The 16,507-nt window shown below is 61.0% G+C and overlaps 1 protein-coding gene across 3 annotated transcripts in view; it reads left to right on the top strand.

Moving 5' to 3' along the window:
• PEMT (phosphatidylethanolamine N-methyltransferase) overlaps window positions 1–8,407 on the top strand; it is a 35,763-nt gene extending 27,356 nt beyond the window's left edge. For 2 of the 3 annotated variants that reach the window (XM_067306402.1, XM_067306400.1), the window contains exons 5-8: window positions 2,546–2,657; window positions 6,148–6,222; window positions 7,055–7,115; window positions 7,247–8,407. In XM_067306402.1, the coding sequence (XP_067162503.1) occupies window positions 2,546–2,657; window positions 6,148–6,222; window positions 7,055–7,109 (242 nt within the window). In that variant the 3' untranslated portion in view covers window positions 7,110–7,115; window positions 7,247–8,407. Of the gene's footprint in view, window positions 1–2,545; window positions 2,658–6,147; window positions 6,223–7,054; window positions 7,116–7,243 lie in introns of all 3 variants that reach the window. The other variant, XM_067306401.1, reaches the window with a different exon arrangement.
• Window positions 8,408–16,507: the final 8,100 nt, after the last annotated feature.

Genomic DNA, 16,507 nt, shown 5'->3' with positions numbered 1-16,507 from the left:
GTCCCCGTCCGTTCTGCACTGTTTCCTTGGACATCTGTGCACTGAGCCGGGCCCCAGCTGGGACTGGGCAGAGCTGCTGGGTTTGGCCCCATGGCCACTTTATCCAAGCTGCCACGAATCCAAGTCATCCAGGTCTTCATGGAGACGGTGTTCAGCACGGTTTCTTGCGCAGCCGCGGGGAAGCTGCGGGGCCGGTGGGTCCCAGAGGGTCTCGCGCGGGATGCTCTCCTGCTTGGGACACGTCTGGGACCCGTAGCTGCCTGCGCTCTTCGACCCATGTCTTGAAGGTGTGGGAGAAGCAGGGTCCCCCAGCAGGGTCCGGACCTCCGACTCCGCGTAGCGAAGGGCTGTGCTTCGCGGATGAGGACGAGGTTGTACCATCATCCGTCTTCTCATATCAACCCCTGAGCCCAAGAGAAGCTTTGAGAGAGCCCGTCATGCCTGCTGAGGCCGGGCCGGGTGAGGTGCCGAGACAGGGCGCGGAGGCAGCGTCCGGGCTGCCCGTTAGGTTCTTCTTCAGTAACACGTCCGAGCTTTGCAGCAGTCGCCGAGCGCTGGGTCTCGTTAACGCAGGCTAAATTGTTCGGCGGGAGCCGAGTGTGAGTCACCCTCCGGGAACAAGCCTTTCCGTGCCGCCGATTTCCCGCACAGCAGTGCTGGCCCCGGCCTCCGCTCGCGGCAGCTGCGCCTCTTCCCTTCCTCCCTGGCAGCCCATCCTCCTCCTCCTCCTCCTCCTCCTCCTCTGCAGGAAGGTCCTCGCAGCTGCCCCGGGCCCGGGCAGTCGGAGCGGTTCAGAAGGTGCCGAGTGCTCGCAGGGCTTCTAGTTTAGAGCAGCTCTTGGTTGCTGCTTGCCCTGTTTTCTGACAAATGTGGCCAGGAGGACTTGACTTGTTGGCGGTGCTGGGGCTGCTCAGGGCTCCCGAGAGGCAGCTGTACCCGTCAGAGACCTCAGCGTTGTTCCTGCCGGCGCTGACCGAGATTCCAAGGAAATCCAGCTTGCTGGGCTGCCCTGAACCCGGGTGCGCTCTCGGGAGACGCAGCAGTGGAGCTGCAGCCGGCGCAGGCTCAGGAGGCGGCCGCGGGAAGCCGCAATCCAAAGTAACCCCTGCGGTCGTGTCTACCCTTTGCAGTGGGACGGCAAAAAACCCACCCAAACTAGATGCCGAACCCCCTCGGCCCATTGCCGATGCTGCGCAAACCGATGCACGATCCTTTCCTGTTGCACCTGCTGGAATATAAAAATATTCCAGCCCCTGCCCCGTGTCATTTCTGTTTAACCGTGCGGATTCGGAGGCAGGGTTTGCATCTAGAAGGGCCGCATCCCGGCGGCAGGGGCCTGGGCGCTCGCGTGGGCGCTTGCTCCCGCTTGCAAAGGGGCCGCGGCCCCGCGCTGGCGCCGGCGTTTGCCCAGGGCTTTGCAGGGACCTCCAGCGCGTGAGCGCGGTTCGGGAAGCGAGGCGTTCGGCCCCCGAGCCGGGGGCGGGCAAGGCGCGATGAAGCATTTTGACACACGAGAAGGCGCAGAAATGGGCTGTGGCCCGGGGGGGTGCTGCTTTGTACCAGAACCATCTCGGAGATGTATTGCCAGGAACACTGAGAACATATAATACAAATGGCACCAGGCAATTATCTCACTTAGTGGCCTGTAGTTAAAGCCCCAAAGCACGGTATAATTGGGCAGGCGCTGTTTATCCTTGGAAATAAATGTTTTTGCACCCTGTGAGGCCAAAGAAATTGCACTACGATCCAGGTAATAATAATAACCTTGAATGCTTTGCACTGCTGTAATGCCTTTTATCTGGATTTCCAAGCGCTTTCTCAGCGTTCATTAATCCTCGCCGCCCCCGGCAACATAAGAAAGATTGATATTATGCTCGGTGCACAATAGCGCAGGGAGAGACGGAGGAGACTTGAGGTCGGGGAGTGGCTCGGGAGCAAACGCGAGCACGCGGCACTGCGGCTCCTCGGCCCGCCGGGCCGGCACGGTCCTCGCTGCGTTAGCCGGCGTCCGGCGCCGCGGGCGAGGAGGGAAACCTTTGCCGTGCATCGCTGCGCCGCTTGGCTCGGCCGCGTCTGCCCCGCTCGGCCGCGGCTCGCCGGCAGCACGGCGTTTCCCTGCTTCTCCTTCGCTTTTCCAGGCTCCGTTCGGGGGGTAGCGTGCAAAGATCGCTCCGAGGCGGAGGCAAAGCCGGTGGAGGGCTGAGAGTTTTGCTTGCTCTGGGTGACAAGCGCCTGTTGTCACCCGCGTGCTGGTGACTGAGTGTTTTGTAGGGAGAAGCACCTACGAAAATATTCCGAGAATCTGCAATTCCGAGAATTGCTCTGAGCCGAGAGAGAAGGGGTGACACCGGGCGAGGGCTTTTGGTGGTGGCATCTCGCGACGCAGCTGCAGGGCGCCGGGAACGTCTCCCCGGTTAAATATTTTTGGTCCCGTGCGCTTACGCCCTTGCGGAGGGGCTTCAAGGGGTCGGTCTCGGAGCGAGCGAGGCCGAAGCAGCCGCCGGCCCCGCGGAGCCTAACAGGAAGCCCTCTGCTTGCCCCGCAGGTGACTACTTCGGCATCCTGATGGAGGCCAAGGTGACGAGCTTCCCCTTCAGCGTCCTGGACAACCCCATGTACTGGGGCAGCACCGCCGTCTACCTGGGCTGGGCCCTCATGTGAGTACCCGGCCGGCGGACCCGCTCCGCCGTCTCCTTTCCTGGCTAGTTTTATTCCGAGGCGCGTGCAAAACCGGCCGCTGTTACCAAAGACCCGCGGCATCGATTGCAGCGAAACAAGTGGTGGCCGAGCGCTGGGGAGAGGGAACGTCGGCGGCGATCCGCGGCCGAGCGCGGTCCTTGGCAGGCTCCGCGAGCGGAAAAACCAACAGCCGGGGCCAAGCTCGCGCCGAGGGTCACGCAGCAGGGGCAGGGCGCCGATAGCAGGGATCAGCCTGGCCCTGTAATTACGCTGAAAAAATCAAAACAAGCCAACACCCCCCTTCCCCCCCCCCCCCCCCCGCTGCGCATGATAACACTTCCGAAATGCTCCTCATGTGACACAACACCGCTTAATAGCTGCTTAGGAGGGAATGAATAGGCTGTAATCTGGCAGCAAACGAGCAATATGCGCTGTATAGTCTGTGTATCGAGTTTTATGTGGCTTTATTTAATACCGCATTTTATTTATTTGCCCAGGAGCAAAAACCCCGGCTGCGCTGCACCGGATCCCCAGAGCGTTACGGGCTTTTATCGCCAGTTGTTTTGCACAGGCGCTCCTGAGCGTGACCACCTCTCTGCTGCTTAGGGGCACAAATAAAGTGCTTCGCCACTGCCTGGTACCTTTTTAAGTACCTTTTTGTGGTTTAACTCTGGCCCTGCTAGTGGATAACGGTGCTGTTCTCCGCTCCTGCCCATGGCGCTTTTCCAGGGTTCAGTCGGCACTTGAAATCTCCCGCGGGAGCCGTCCGGGCTCGGTGCCCAACGGGCCGCTTGCTTCCCGCGAAGCCCGCGGCGGCTGCCTTGGGTCCGCACCGCGGGGAAAGGGTGCGCGGGAGCCGGTGCGGCACCGCGGCGGCGTTTCGGGGCAGGCAGTGCTTGGGATCCCCTTCCCGCGGCCGAGAGCAACCAGCGCAGCCCCCCTGCCGGGGGCAAATCCCCAGGACGGAGCAGAAGGAGGAATTTGACCATGAGGAGTTATAAGGAAGTGTTTTTTTTGTTTTTTGTTTTTTTTTTTTAAGATCAGCATCAAACTATTTCCCGGACTCTTTGCAGAACAGATTGAGCCCTCTCGGGCTGCTTCTGCGTCACAGAAATCCGTCCTCCACCCCGGCGCGAGAGCAACCTCGCACCCGGTGCCCCTTGCCGGGTTCTCCACCGTGTCCATCCCAAACCTGGCCATATGCGAGCTGGAGCATGCCGTGCCGGCTGCTCGTTAAGGATGACAGCTAACGACCCGGGGTGCCCTTGGGGCATCCCGAGCACCCGCCGCCTCCGTGCTGGGCTCACCTGGAGGTGCGCGAGGTGGCCCCAACCCACGGCCCGGGCAAGCTCTGCCCAACCCTGCGCGCGGCGTTTTTGGCCGTTCCTCTTCCCTGGGGTCTCAGCTCGGGTTTCGGAGCTCCCAGGGCTTTAAGAAGATTTTAGGCGTGCGGCCGCAGGGGTCTGCGGCGCGTGCGGGAGGGATGCTGCACGCGGGTCCTTGGCTGGCTTTGGACGGGCCTGAAACGGAGAGCGCGTTCCTCCTCCCTCGGCCGTGTATCACGCTCCGTATCGTGGCATCGGAGCCCACGGGATTGATTCATTCCCGTCTCCCGGGGCACGGACCGCATAAAGCCAGCGAGCCTGGCGGTGCACCAGGCAGCCTGCCCCCAGGACTGACATCCAGCGTTAAAAGCATCGCACGGAGCAAAAGCCGCTGTTTTTTTTTCCTTCCAGGATATTGCAAATATATCCCAGGCTGGACGCATGGCTGCTGCGCAGCCAAAATAAACTTGTCCACCAAATACGCCGAAGGTGGCATTTTGACCCTGTTTGCGCACAGCGAGTAACGGGGCTTTGGGGAGTGGAGTCCCCCGTGCTGTGCGTAAGGGGAGCGTGGGCCAGCCCTGTGCATCTTGTCTGGCTCCATGGTAATAAATGAAGTTTCTCCAAGGAACTTTGGATCTGGAAGGGCCACGGAGAGGTTTGCACCCACAAGCTGGTCATCGCTACGAGCCCTTGAGGGGCTGGAAGCTGGAGCTGCCGCTCACTGTCCAAGGAGGGCTCGAATCCTGCGGTCCATGGACAGAGCGATGCTCGTGGACCTGCAAAGACGGCGTCCCACCAAGGAGAGGAGGGAGGAGGCCAGGAGCCAGGACCGGAAAAACCTACCTGCTCGAACCCCCGTCCACCCTGCTGCAAAACGAGCCATTGCCAATAAGTAGGTCAAGCCTGTAAGAAGAAAAAAACAGTTCACCCAGATGCTTCTCATTGTCCCGGTCAAGCGTTCGTCGGCTCCTGAAAGACAAATCGAGCATTAGTTGTGCAGCGATGGTTCTGTGTATCTGTGGAGGGGGAAAATGTTTTAAGTCATGGCAACAAGCTGTGTAAATCAGAGCTGGCAGTGCAGCCAAATGATACAATTAGAGGTCTTGCTGTCAACAAACAATCATGCAAATTTGTTCTCTCTGATACGAATCAAGGAGGAGACATGACTAAGCATGTAATAGCGGGCGGTTGGGAGATGGAGAAGTTGCCCGATGTTTCCTAATGAGGAAGAAACTTATTGCCAAAGAGAAGCAGTGGAAAGGTGAAGCTTCGTGCGCCTCTCTCCAGGAATCGGGGGCATCCCGGCGGCGCTGACGGTCGGGTGGTTTGACCTCTCCTCCTCGGAAGGCATTTTTCCCCCCGACGAGGACAGTCCTCGTTCCGCAAGGACGGCGAGATGTTTCTTCCCAGCAGGGAACAGCTCCATGCATCTTGGCGCTGACATCCAGCTCTCCCCCCCCACACCGCTCAGCGCTGAGCTGCAACCGGCAATTAAAGGCAATTAGCGGCCCCCTAACGAAGAGCGACGCTGGCAGCCCGTAGCTGGAGGCAGAGCACGTGGAAAGGCCATTTGGCGGGTAGGACGTGCAGCTGCCAGTGAAGTCACGTTTGCTGGAGGCAGGGAAAAGCTGCTGCTTGGGGACGGGTCCCCGCGCGACTCCGGCGGCCCGTGCCCGCGGCGAGCCGCGAAGCGGGAGGGGACGGGGGTATTTCCAGCCCGATTCCTCGGCCTCGCTGCCGTCAGCCCAGCATCGCTGACCCACCTCCGAGTCCTAACTTTGGACCTGCTCCGTCTCGGCGTTTCCTGTCTCGCCGCCCCAGGGGTCCGCGTTTCCGTGCCCGGCTGGGACGTGGCCGCGCGAGCTCGGAGTTTATCATCACAGCAGAAGCTCTCCCAGCGCAGGTGCGCAGGGATCTTCCTTAGAAGAAGTCGCCGGAGCAGGCTGGGGAAGAAGCTTTGCCAGCTAACATCTGTCCAAGCCAGTTAACATGAAGCACAAAACCCCCCCCACCTTTTGTTCGCCTCTCTTTAGCGAGCGGGAGAGCGCTCTCATGGCCTCGAACGTCTCGTTTCTCCTTTTAAACCGTGTCTTGCATAAGCCCATGTACTTACCTCGCCTTTCCTTCTCTTTCAAAACAGGCATGCAAGCCCAGCTGGCCTTTTGCTGACAGCCGTAGTGGCAATTTCCTACACAATTGCAATGCTGTACGAGGGGTGAGTAGCTCTGCAAAGCTGGAGAGCTCCTAATTGTCGCTGCCGTCTTTGACTCCCGAGGTTTCGGGGAATTGGAAACGCAGGGATTCTTTTCTTTTTATTTTTTCCAATTAGTTCAGTGGGGACGAAGGAAAACACATGATTGCTCTTCGGTTGCTTTGATAACAGGCAGATGCCACTTTAAAATTACTAGCCGAGTTCTAGGAACGTTTATGCGTTTATTTGTTTTTATCGAAATGAGATTTCTCTCCTTTGGGTGGCTGCTTCTGGCCAGACAAGAGCCACGAGGAGGCCGGTAGGACTCGGTGTGTCGTCTGAAGAGACCCTGCAAGAAAGAGCTTGCATTTTGTTCTCCCTTCAATGGGAGCTCTGGCATTTTACACTGCAATAGCCCGGCAGCCCTGGACCAAGCAGCCCCAAATTATTCCCAGAAGCAGTGGTTATATCGCAACAGTGAGAGGGCTTTTGTGCTGGGGAGAGAGGAGAGGCCGAGAGCGCGGCGTGCCAGGAGGGAGAGCGCGGGCACACAGGCAGAGAGGGCCCAGCTGAGCCCTGCTGCGCTCAGCACAGGGATGGCCCTGGCCCCAGCGCAGCCTGGACCCGCTCGGCAGCCCGGAGAAGCCCGAGCCGAGCATGGCCGCGGCGCGGGAATAAATATTCCCAATATGCCCAAAGCGGAGGGCATGGTTTCTGGGCCTGGAGGAGAGGCAGGAGCAGAGGGCACTGGGGAGCACCTGGTCAGCTGGAGTTTTTCTTTCCCCCCCCCCGCTTTTGCCCTTCTCCTGCCTCTGCGCCCCCGCTCGCCCCCGAACCGCCGGCCTCCCGCCCGCAGCCCTTTCACGGAGGAGATCTATCGGCGCAAACAGAAGGCAGCGAAGAGCAAATAGCAGCAGGTAGGTTTGCGGAGCGCCCGGGCTGCTCCCGGCGGGAATTGCTGCCCGGCTGCCTTTGCCGGGGCTCGGCGTCCCCGGGCGCCGCAGCGGCAGCCGGGTCCCTAACGGAACCTCGTCTCTTTGCAAAGCAGGGCCTCGGCCGCGGCGCGGCACGGCGCGCTTTCCCGGGCCCCGCGCCCTCTCATCCGCCCGTTCTCCTCCTGCGACGAATCCTGCCAATTAGCCCAGCGACCCCCAGCGAGGCAGCGGAGCGGCCGGCGGCGCCCGTATCGGCCGGAGGACGCGCCGCGGCGGGAAAGCGGCCCAGCTCCTCGCTGCGGGGCGCGCGGAAAAACGACGGAGGCGACCGCGAGGCGCGCGGGGCCGGGGAGGGGGGGAAAAGGGCGCTTTTTTTTTTTTCCCCCCTTTTTTCTGTGCAGCCAGGTCCCGTTCCACCATGAGCTGGGATGAAACACAGCTGCCAGGACTTGGCTCTTCCCAAAGATCCCAGTGCCGGAGCCTGTTCCAAAGCAGAAAATCCCAGGGGTGAAGCTGCAGGCCCAAGCTGGATGTTTACAGATTCCCTGAACAGTTTGAGAAATGAGCTGGAATTGCCCAAAAAAATAAGAAAAGAAAAAAAAAAAAGCGTAAAGCCCCTGGGAGAGGGTAGCGGCGTCGGAAAGGCGAGCTGTGTCGCTGCGGAGGCTGCGGAGGAGCCAGGACTCCTGGTCCCGCTGGGATGTGCTGCCCTCGCCTCCGCGGGAGCCCCCGGCCTCCTCGCCTCCCTCTGCCGCCAGCCCTCATCCGGCCCCCGTGTCCCCGCGGGGGCTCCTCCCTGCGTCCCCCCTGCTCTCCCGTCGCCTCCGGGCTGCTCCGGGCCCTCGGAGCCCCCGCGGCCGTGGTGCCCGTCCGTCACCTCCTGCGGCTCCTTCCCGCGCTCCCGCTGAGCGCCGTCCCGGCCGTTCCCGTGGCCGTTCCCGCGGCCGTTCCCACAGCCATCCCCGCCATTCCTGCAGCCATTCCCGCGGCTGTTCCCATGGCTGTCCCCACCATTCCCGCGGCCATTCCCACGGCTGTTCCCGCGGCCATTGCCAGTCTGGGGAGGGTGCCGGGAGCTGCATTGGAAGGGGCGGGCAGGGAGAAGCCGTGATGCTGGCGGCGCTGCCGGAGGAGCGGCGTCGAGCCGAGGGCCCGGCGTCCGCGCGGTCCCAGCATTTCCCCATGAAACCGTCAGGTTCCCTTTCGCTTGTGCATGGTTGTAATTCGCCCTTCCGGAGTTGCTCCTCACGAATTAAAAGTGTTGGTTTCTTTTCCGTCGCGCCTCCGTTTCCTCGGGCCTCGCGGGCGCCGTGTTCGTGTTCCTCCGTCGGAGCCGTCGCACGAGGATTTCTTTCGCTGCCGTCTCGACGGCCTTCCTCTTGAAGGCTCGGGCATAGTATTTTATTTTTAGCTAAGTTTCCACATCCCCTCCGCAGTTCGTGTTCATAGACGGAGGCTGAGCTGGCCCAGTCCCCATAGCAACCACGCGGCAGAGGATGCGTTGCATTATGCCGGCGATTTATGTCAGAGTTGCCAGCCCTGGCTCAAAGTCACTGATGCAAATAAATTTAGATTTCTTGATAGGCAAAATCAGTATTTACAAAAGAGACATTCGCTTGCTAGGGAGGCTTTGCTCCACGGGAATGCAGCCAGGGCCGCGCTCGCCCTGTGGAGAGCAGGTAAACCCTCATTGCTGACCTGCTCAGCCCTGCCGCAGGCCGGGGGGCTTTGCAAACCCCTGCAGCCCTTCCCGCTGCCCCCTCGCTCCGTGTCCCCTTTGCTCCCTGCACTGAACCTATCCCCATTTTTACCAGCCCTTCCCACGGCAGCCGGCGTGGATTAATGCATCCCTGCCTTTGGAGAACTGGCTCTGTCTGCTGCAAAGCCGGGTTTTGGCATTTCGGAGACGTCTGTTTTGTTGCCTAAAGCGAAAACCGTGAGCTCAGAGGCTGCGTTCGAGTCCCGTCTCGCTGGGGTCCGTGCCCGCCGTAGCTCGCCTTGCTGGGGCTGGTGCTCGGCTTGGATCGGGCCAGCGCTGGGGAGCAAACCCGCGGCGTGCCTACGGGGAGCGCCGGCTGCCGGCACCAAATACAGAGCGGCCGGTTACAGGCTGTGTGCGGTATTGAGCAGGGAGGGATGAAGGGCCTCTCCCTCCCCAGTATTAAGGAAAAAAACTTGACGCCTCTCTAATTACCAACCCTAATATTTCTATTATATTTCTATTATATTGCAAGGGCTGCGGCGGGGGACGGCACCTGCAGCCTGAGCAGCAAACCGTGGCGGTGCCAGTGCCGGCGTCCCCGCGGGTGCAAGGGCACATCGTGGCGGGGCACCGCTCCTGGGGACCGGCGTTCCCATCCCCACGGGCTGCCAGGTCCCTTGGGACCTGCCCTTGCAAACCCGCGTGTGTGTGGCTGGCAGCGTCCAAGACCACGCGGGGGCCCTGGCGACGCGGTCGCCCTCGTGCCTTCGAAGCCAGCCCGGGTTCCCGGGGCCCCATCTGAGCTTGGCGGGTCGAGTCTGTTTGTAGCCTTGGGAAGAAACAGCGAGTGCCAGCGCCGCAGATAATGCTCGCCTTCGCGCTCAGTACATTTCTCTAGAGCAAACACCGCTGCGGGAGAAGCGAGTTAAATCACAACTTCTCCCTGGCAGGCACCGCCGGGGCGCCGGGTGCATCGCCCTGCAGCGCCGCGGCGTGTCCCCGGCAGGCGCGCGAGCGGCGGAGGCGCTCCAGAAGCAGGCTGAGCTCCCGGTCGGGGTGCACGTGGGTTTTTTCCACGTTGCCTTTTGCATTCCTCCTCGGTGTGCAGTTTGGGGGGGGATCACCAGCACCGCGGGCTGCAGGACCTGTCTGTAAGGCGGATGCCGGGGCAGCGCCTCGCGCCCCGCTGTGACCGCAGGTGCCCCGGGGCCCCTGTTTGCTTCCATCCCGCCAGGTCATGCTTCCTTCGCACGGGGCAGAAAAGGCTATCGGGCCTTACGTGGAAAACAAATACTATTAGCCAGGAACAGGGAATAAACACACAGGGCAAGCAAACGGGCGCTTATCGCCCCCGCGGAGCTGGCAAGCGGCAAAAGGGCCGGAGGGGACGGCACGACCGCTGGTGCGCCGGGGCTCGCTGAGCCTGCAGTTTGCTCTCTGGGAAAACGGGGGGAACGGGGGGGTTTGCACGGCTCCGGCGATTGTTCCTGCGCCAGCCGAATGGATTTGGGGCCGGTGCCAGAGGGTCGGGCGGGAGGTCAGCAGGGTGCGGGGAGCGATTTTGCCCCACGCCAGCAAGTGAGCTGGGCTTTGATGCGAATCAAAGCCGAGATTGGAGCCCAGCAGACCCTGGCAGGAGGCTGTGGGTTTTCAGGAAAGGAGCCCTGAGCTTCCATGGGTAGCAAGGAATAAATGCAACGGGAAGAAAAACCCTTGGGGGAAGCTGTTTCCAGCTGTGAAACGGCCAGTGATGGAGGTCAGATGAACATCTGGCAGGACCGAGACCCATCCCGCTTCGGCACGTCGCCGCACGTCCGTGCCAGTGCCCCGGGTCCCTCTGTTTCTCTCCAGCCAGGCGTTTTCCCTTGGCTTTGCTGGGGAGCTGCTTTCCCTTCCCGTCGGCACAGCGCTGATCAAAGCTGCTCCGGCCAAGCGGCCTCAGCCACCCCCAGCTCCCGCTGTGCGCCGGAGGACGGGTTACGAGGCTGTTTTCTCCAATTTGCACGCTAAAAACCGCCCTCCGGCAACCCGGAGGATTCTCAAGCTGCGGCCCGGCGTCCCTGTATCTTATTTCGAGAAAACGATCGGAATGCACTGCTTTTTCCATGTCGCTTTGGCGGGGAATCTGTTCACCGGCTGCGGCTCGTGTCAGCCTCGGCAGCGGGCTCGGCTCCCGCCCCAGCCCCTGGTCCCCGCTGCACCCCAACCTGCCCACCGGCGCGGGCAGCGGGCAGCCCTGCCGCCAGCAGCCGCCTTGCCACCTCCCGCCACGCCGCGCTTTCCGCCGAAGGCCTCTTATTTTCGCCGTGCTGCCCTGGCAGCAGCCGCTATTTCCATGGGAACCCTCTCGGAACGGGTAGCAACGCGCGCGTCGGGGTCGCGGAACCTGCCTCTCCCCCGTGCCCTATATTTCAGGTCCCTCGCTGCCTGTCTCCGGTTACAGGTGACATTTCTCCCTAATCCCAGGGAGGCTGCCGGGCTTCGGAGGCGAACAGAAGGTGTCGGAGTTTGGGTACACGGCCAGGACATGCAAATGCTTCTGTCGGCACATCTCCCGCAGGGGACGAGCGCGGCTGCCGTGCCCAGCTCCTCGGGCTGATTTGGGTGGAAATGGCCAGAAGGTTGCGAACTGCTCGGGACACGGGCGAGCCCGGGCGCCTCGGTTCCCCCAAATTTTGGCTTTTGCCAGCATTGCATTCCCTGCCAAGGTCTTGGGGACGGGGGCAGCATCACGTCTCCTCCGAAGGGCATTTCTGGGAAGCAGGACCAGGCTCTTGTCCCCGCGCCCGCGGTGGCAGCTCCCATGCCCGGCCGTGGTGTGTTTCCAAAAAGTGAGCCCACACCAAGCAGTGGCAGCGTCCCAAGGCCACCGAGCCGCTCTCGTTCGTGGGCTGATCTACGTGTCGTGTGGCGCCATCGAAGCCTGGACAGTCACTGTGTGCTCAGCTCTTGCATGTGTGTTTGCTCAGCCGGTTAAGGAAATTAGAGGCACCGAGCCATCGGTCAGAGCACATGCTGCTTCCCCTGGCTTTGCGCTGAGATGCCGAAGCTGAGCCCCTGTTATGGGCTTCTGATGAGTTTATTATTTGATTTGTTCCTCCGGGCGTACGAGCCAGGGCCTTTTCCCCTTTTTGCCAGGGTTTTGCAAGACATGCGTGAGCTGCAAACGCAGAGAGTCAGGAGCCCGCGGCATGGCACAAACCCGCTCCGGCGGCACGAGGCTTCTGCAGGCTTCGCTGGGGACTGCATTGCGCCAAGCATCCGGATGATGCGGCCGAGCAAGCTATCGCTGCCCCTTGCCTGCATGACTCAAGGATTTGGGGATTTGAGATGTGTCTCAGGCTTTCAGATTGTCTGCTAATCGAATCCCAAATGCTAAAAGGAATCAAGACACACGGAAAACTGTTGCAAAAGAAATAGGGGGTGGGGGGGAGGAAGCAAATAAAAACAACCCCCGATCCCCAGTGACAGAGCAGCTCGCTTCTGCATTGTAAGTCATCTGGGAAAAATTATATGTTGCAAATTACGTGCTTTTTCTGAAAAGGCTTAAAGGAGATTTAATAAAATGAGACAAGCTAATAATATAGGGAATGAATAGGAACCCTGGATGCTGCATCTTGAATTAATCAGATGCTTTTTCCCCAGGGGATGGAGCAAGAGCTATAGCTAAACCCTCCCTGCCCAGCTGCTCCCCTCTTCCTTCTGCACCTCTCGCCTCTCCGGGCCCCGCAGAGCCGACTCCAGCGTGCAGCTCCCGGGCCCGTCCTGGGGAGCAGCTGGGGCCTTTGGACAGCGAGGGCAGGATCTGGGGCCTCCTGCCTTGGGAAGAGGGTGGTGTCGTGGAGGGCTGCAGGCTGGAGGAGGTTCCTCCGCCAGATCCCCCCACCCCGTCTCTTTCTGGGGAAGGGAGCGGGGTGGGAACGGAGGGCTAAGGAGTCCCACATCCAACCGCGGGTCGGTCTCCAGAGTCCTGCACAGTCCAGCTGTTTGCAAACAGCCGTTGGGAAATCATCAGCCTCCAGTTGTTGTTTGCGACCAGGCTGAGGAGAAGGATCCCACGGTGCCGGGTGCTGCACGCAGAACAGGGAGCCGGTCGCTGTCTCTGGCACACGGCCCCGGCTGGGCTCGGGGACAGGGGTTTGCCGGGGCTGTCTGCATGTTCACAAGCCCCAGTCTGCAGGAAAAAAAAGGCTGTGCTAGGTGCTGTGCAGAGGCCAAGCCTTTAGAAGGACTTAAAGAGTCTTGACAGCAAAGAAAAACAGCTCATGCCTGCTCTGCTCCTCTCCTTGGCCCGTGCAAGGTCCCTGGGTACGGGGCATGCAGGCGGGAAAGGCGCACATGGCTGTTCCACTCTGCTTTTCATTGCTTCAGCCCTGAGGAACCAGCCATAAAGCAAGGCCAGCCCGACCCTAAGGTGAAGAGACTTCTCAGCTCCGGCAGCACGCTCAGGAATCAAAGTTGTGTTCTGATGTAATTGTTCTTTTCCGAGTATCCCCTCAGGTTGCCTATTTCTGGGCTCGACTGTGCAATGCACGTTCATGCTTTCTGGTACATTATGCTTCCTACATTTTTGCAGAGGCTGATATTACTGTGAGCTCTATTTTTTCTACTCGCACGGTTCGTCCAAGCCGGACCCTCGGGAGCTGCATGTTCTGTCGCTGGGATGTTTGTGTGACTTTCGTGGAATTTTCTTACCTCAGCCGACTTGCTCGCGGCCGGCTATTGTGCATTGTCTCGTGGCTGGAACACCCGGGGGGTGCTAAAGGGGAGCGAGACAGCAAGAAACTGGGGATCGAGCTGTGCTGAAGATGTTCGACTCCGCGAGCGGCGGCTGCAGTCGCTCGGGGTTTCGTGCACGGCAGCCTGCCTGGGGCTCTTGCTGCACCAGGTTGCCGGTGGGAATGAGCAAAGAGCCTGAACTCCTCCGCGTCAGAGCGACGAGCAAACCACCCCCGCAAGCGGCAGGGTCACATTCTGGCAGGCGATATGGCAGCCATGGGGGAGGATGCCATTTTACCTGCCCATGCTTAAGATTCAGGGAGTCAGGTCAGAAATAGGAGGGGATTTTTAGCAGTGAGAGTCATAGCAGTGGGAAGGCTCTGCCTAGCAGCGAGGTGGACTCTTTATCATCAACCAACAGCAGCCAGCTCCCGGCAAATGTGCTCCGGTTCCACCAGGAGACAAATTTCTAGATGATCTTCGGGTAATCAGACTAACTGCTTGTAATGCTCCTTTCCTCAGGCTCTGTGCGACCCTGCAAGAAGCTGGGCTCTCAGATATGACAGCCGTTGCACGGTGCGGTACCCCCATCTTTCGCTGCTTCGTGACCCCCCCCCCCCCCCCCCCGCAGCGCCCTGCCTGCCCCAGCATCCGCAGCATCCCCAGCAGCGATCGGGCCTCCTCTGCTCCCAGCGTCCGCTGCAGCACGACCGGCCCCCGAGGGCCCCAGCCCTCGCTGCTGGCTCACTCCCAGCGGGATGGCTCCAGTCGTGACCTGCACCTCTGAGCCGGGCCCACGGGATCTCGGTGGCATATGACTGCCTGCGAGGCGGTATGTGCTGCCTTTCCTGTTGCCAAAGAGTCTTTCAGAGGAAGCAAATAGATTTTCCATTTGCTGAAGCTGGCCAGCCTAAGAGGAGGCTCTGAGCAGGCTATTTTTACCCATTCCTAGCACTATTAATAGTTGTACAGTTAAGAATAAACTCTAATCAAGATATTTGATTTGTCTGTCCCCCGGAGGTAGGCACTTCCTCTCTCTCCTGTTGTTTTCCATCAACTGCCTCAGTTAAATGATCTTTTTGTTACTTTGGGATGATGCATTTGTGCCTTATAATCAGCCATTAAACCTCTTTGCTGTCTCACATGCAGATCAATAAACACGTGAAACAGCCCCACTGTCCCTCCCTGAAGCCTCCTCGCGGCTGCTGCCGCTGGGCAGGATGTTTCCCCGTGGGCAATGACGGCTGCAACGGGCTGCTCCGTTTCACCCCAGAGGTGAACTGCAATTCCTTCAGAAACCTTTGGACAGTGCTTAAATTACAGTCCACGCGGGAGGCCACAGCCGGGGGAGATTATAAACTCAGCAGCATCCTTTTCCCAAGCCGTGCTGATGAGATTCCCGTATTGCAGCTGAGGCCCCTCTGGGCGTCGTGCGTGTGGTTTCGGCTATCCCGAACCCTGGGCGAGCATCACCCTCGGCGGGTTTTTTCCCCCTAACCCCCCCCCCCCCAGGCAGGTGTTGGCAGTGGAGCCTTTCTCGCCCCCCTCGCCCGGGGCTGCGCTGCCCGCGGCGGCGGCGGCGGCGGCGGCGCCCTCGCCCGCTCCCCAGCGGCAGGACCCAGCGCTGCAGCCCCCGCGGCGGCGGCTGGGCTGCGTCGGGGTTAGGGGCAGGCAGGTGGGGGCTAGGGCTGGGATTAGGGTTAGGATTGGGGGCTGAGGCCGATGCTGTGTAATCCCCCACACACACACTCCAGACTTTTATTTTCCAGGCACCGTTTCTCCGTTTTGCTCCCCCCCCCCTTTTTTTTTAACGCGATGCCCCGGAGAGGCGCGCTGCAGAGCTGGCTCTAGCCCCCCCGTTAACTTTGGGGACCTTTTCCCCCGGCGATGGGCTGCTCCCGGAGGAAGAGCAGCGGTAAAAAGCCGTTCTTCAAGGAGCACCCCGCAGCCTCCAGCCGGGTTGCAAGGGGGGGAGCTGCGCGATGGGACACTGACTTCTTTCTACTCCTGTCCCCTGCCCTGTACATATGAAATATATATGTATATAGCGTCTTCTGAGGTCTTTTCTGCTTTTCTATGCATAGGTTCTTTTCTCATAGATAGATAGATGTCTTTTCTGCGTGCTCGGACTGTGTGCATGGACACCCACTTTTGCACAGCGAGCAAGTGCGAAACGAATCGAAACCACGCCGGGAACGGCGCTGTGACTCCCTGCACCCCCGCACCCCCTGCCCCGGGGTCCCTGCCCGCCCCGCCCGGGCACCGCGTCCTGCAAAGGGGTCCTGCTCGCGGGGACCCCCAGTGCAAGGGCCCCGGGACCCCGCTGCACAGCACCGAGCCCCCGAACCGGGCTGCAAACGGGCTGCCGAGCACAGCACCGGGACCCCGGTCCGGGGTGCAAACGGGCTGCTATGCACGGCACCGGATTCCCGGTCCGGGCTGCAAACGGGCCGCCGTGTAGAGCACCAGGGTCCCGAACGGGGCTGCGAACGGGTCAGCTTGCACAGCGCGGGGATCCCAGTCAGGGCTATAAACGGGTCGGCTCGCACAGCACCAAGTCCCTGGTGCCGAGATGTAAAGGGGCCACGGCCAGAAAGCACCGGGAGCCGGAACCGGGCTGCAAAGGGGCCCGTTTGCGCGGCACCGGGAATCGGAACCGGGTTGCAAAGGGGCCAGTTTGCGCGGCACCGGGAATCGGAACCGGGCTGCAAAGGGGCCAGTTTGCGCGGCACCGGGAGCCGGAACCGGGCTGCAAAGGGGCCAGTTTGCGCGGCACCGGGAGCCGGAACCGGGCTGCAAAGGGGCTGCCGTGCACAGCCCCGGGACCGGGCACCGGGCTGCGCAGGGTCCAGTTCGCGCAGCGGCGGGAGCAGCCGCGGCAGCCGAGCGGCGCGCGGAGCCCCGGGGCCGCGGCGCGGCGGAGCGGAGCGGTCCGGTCCGGCCCGGCCCCCCC

This window comes from Apteryx mantelli, chromosome 16 (assembly GCF_036417845.1).
Source record: "Apteryx mantelli isolate bAptMan1 chromosome 16, bAptMan1.hap1, whole genome shotgun sequence".
Classification (NCBI taxonomy): Eukaryota; Metazoa; Chordata; class Aves; order Apterygiformes; family Apterygidae; genus Apteryx; species Apteryx mantelli.
Note: the sequence above shows the minus strand (reverse complement) of the source record. Positions and strands in the feature narration are given on the sequence as shown.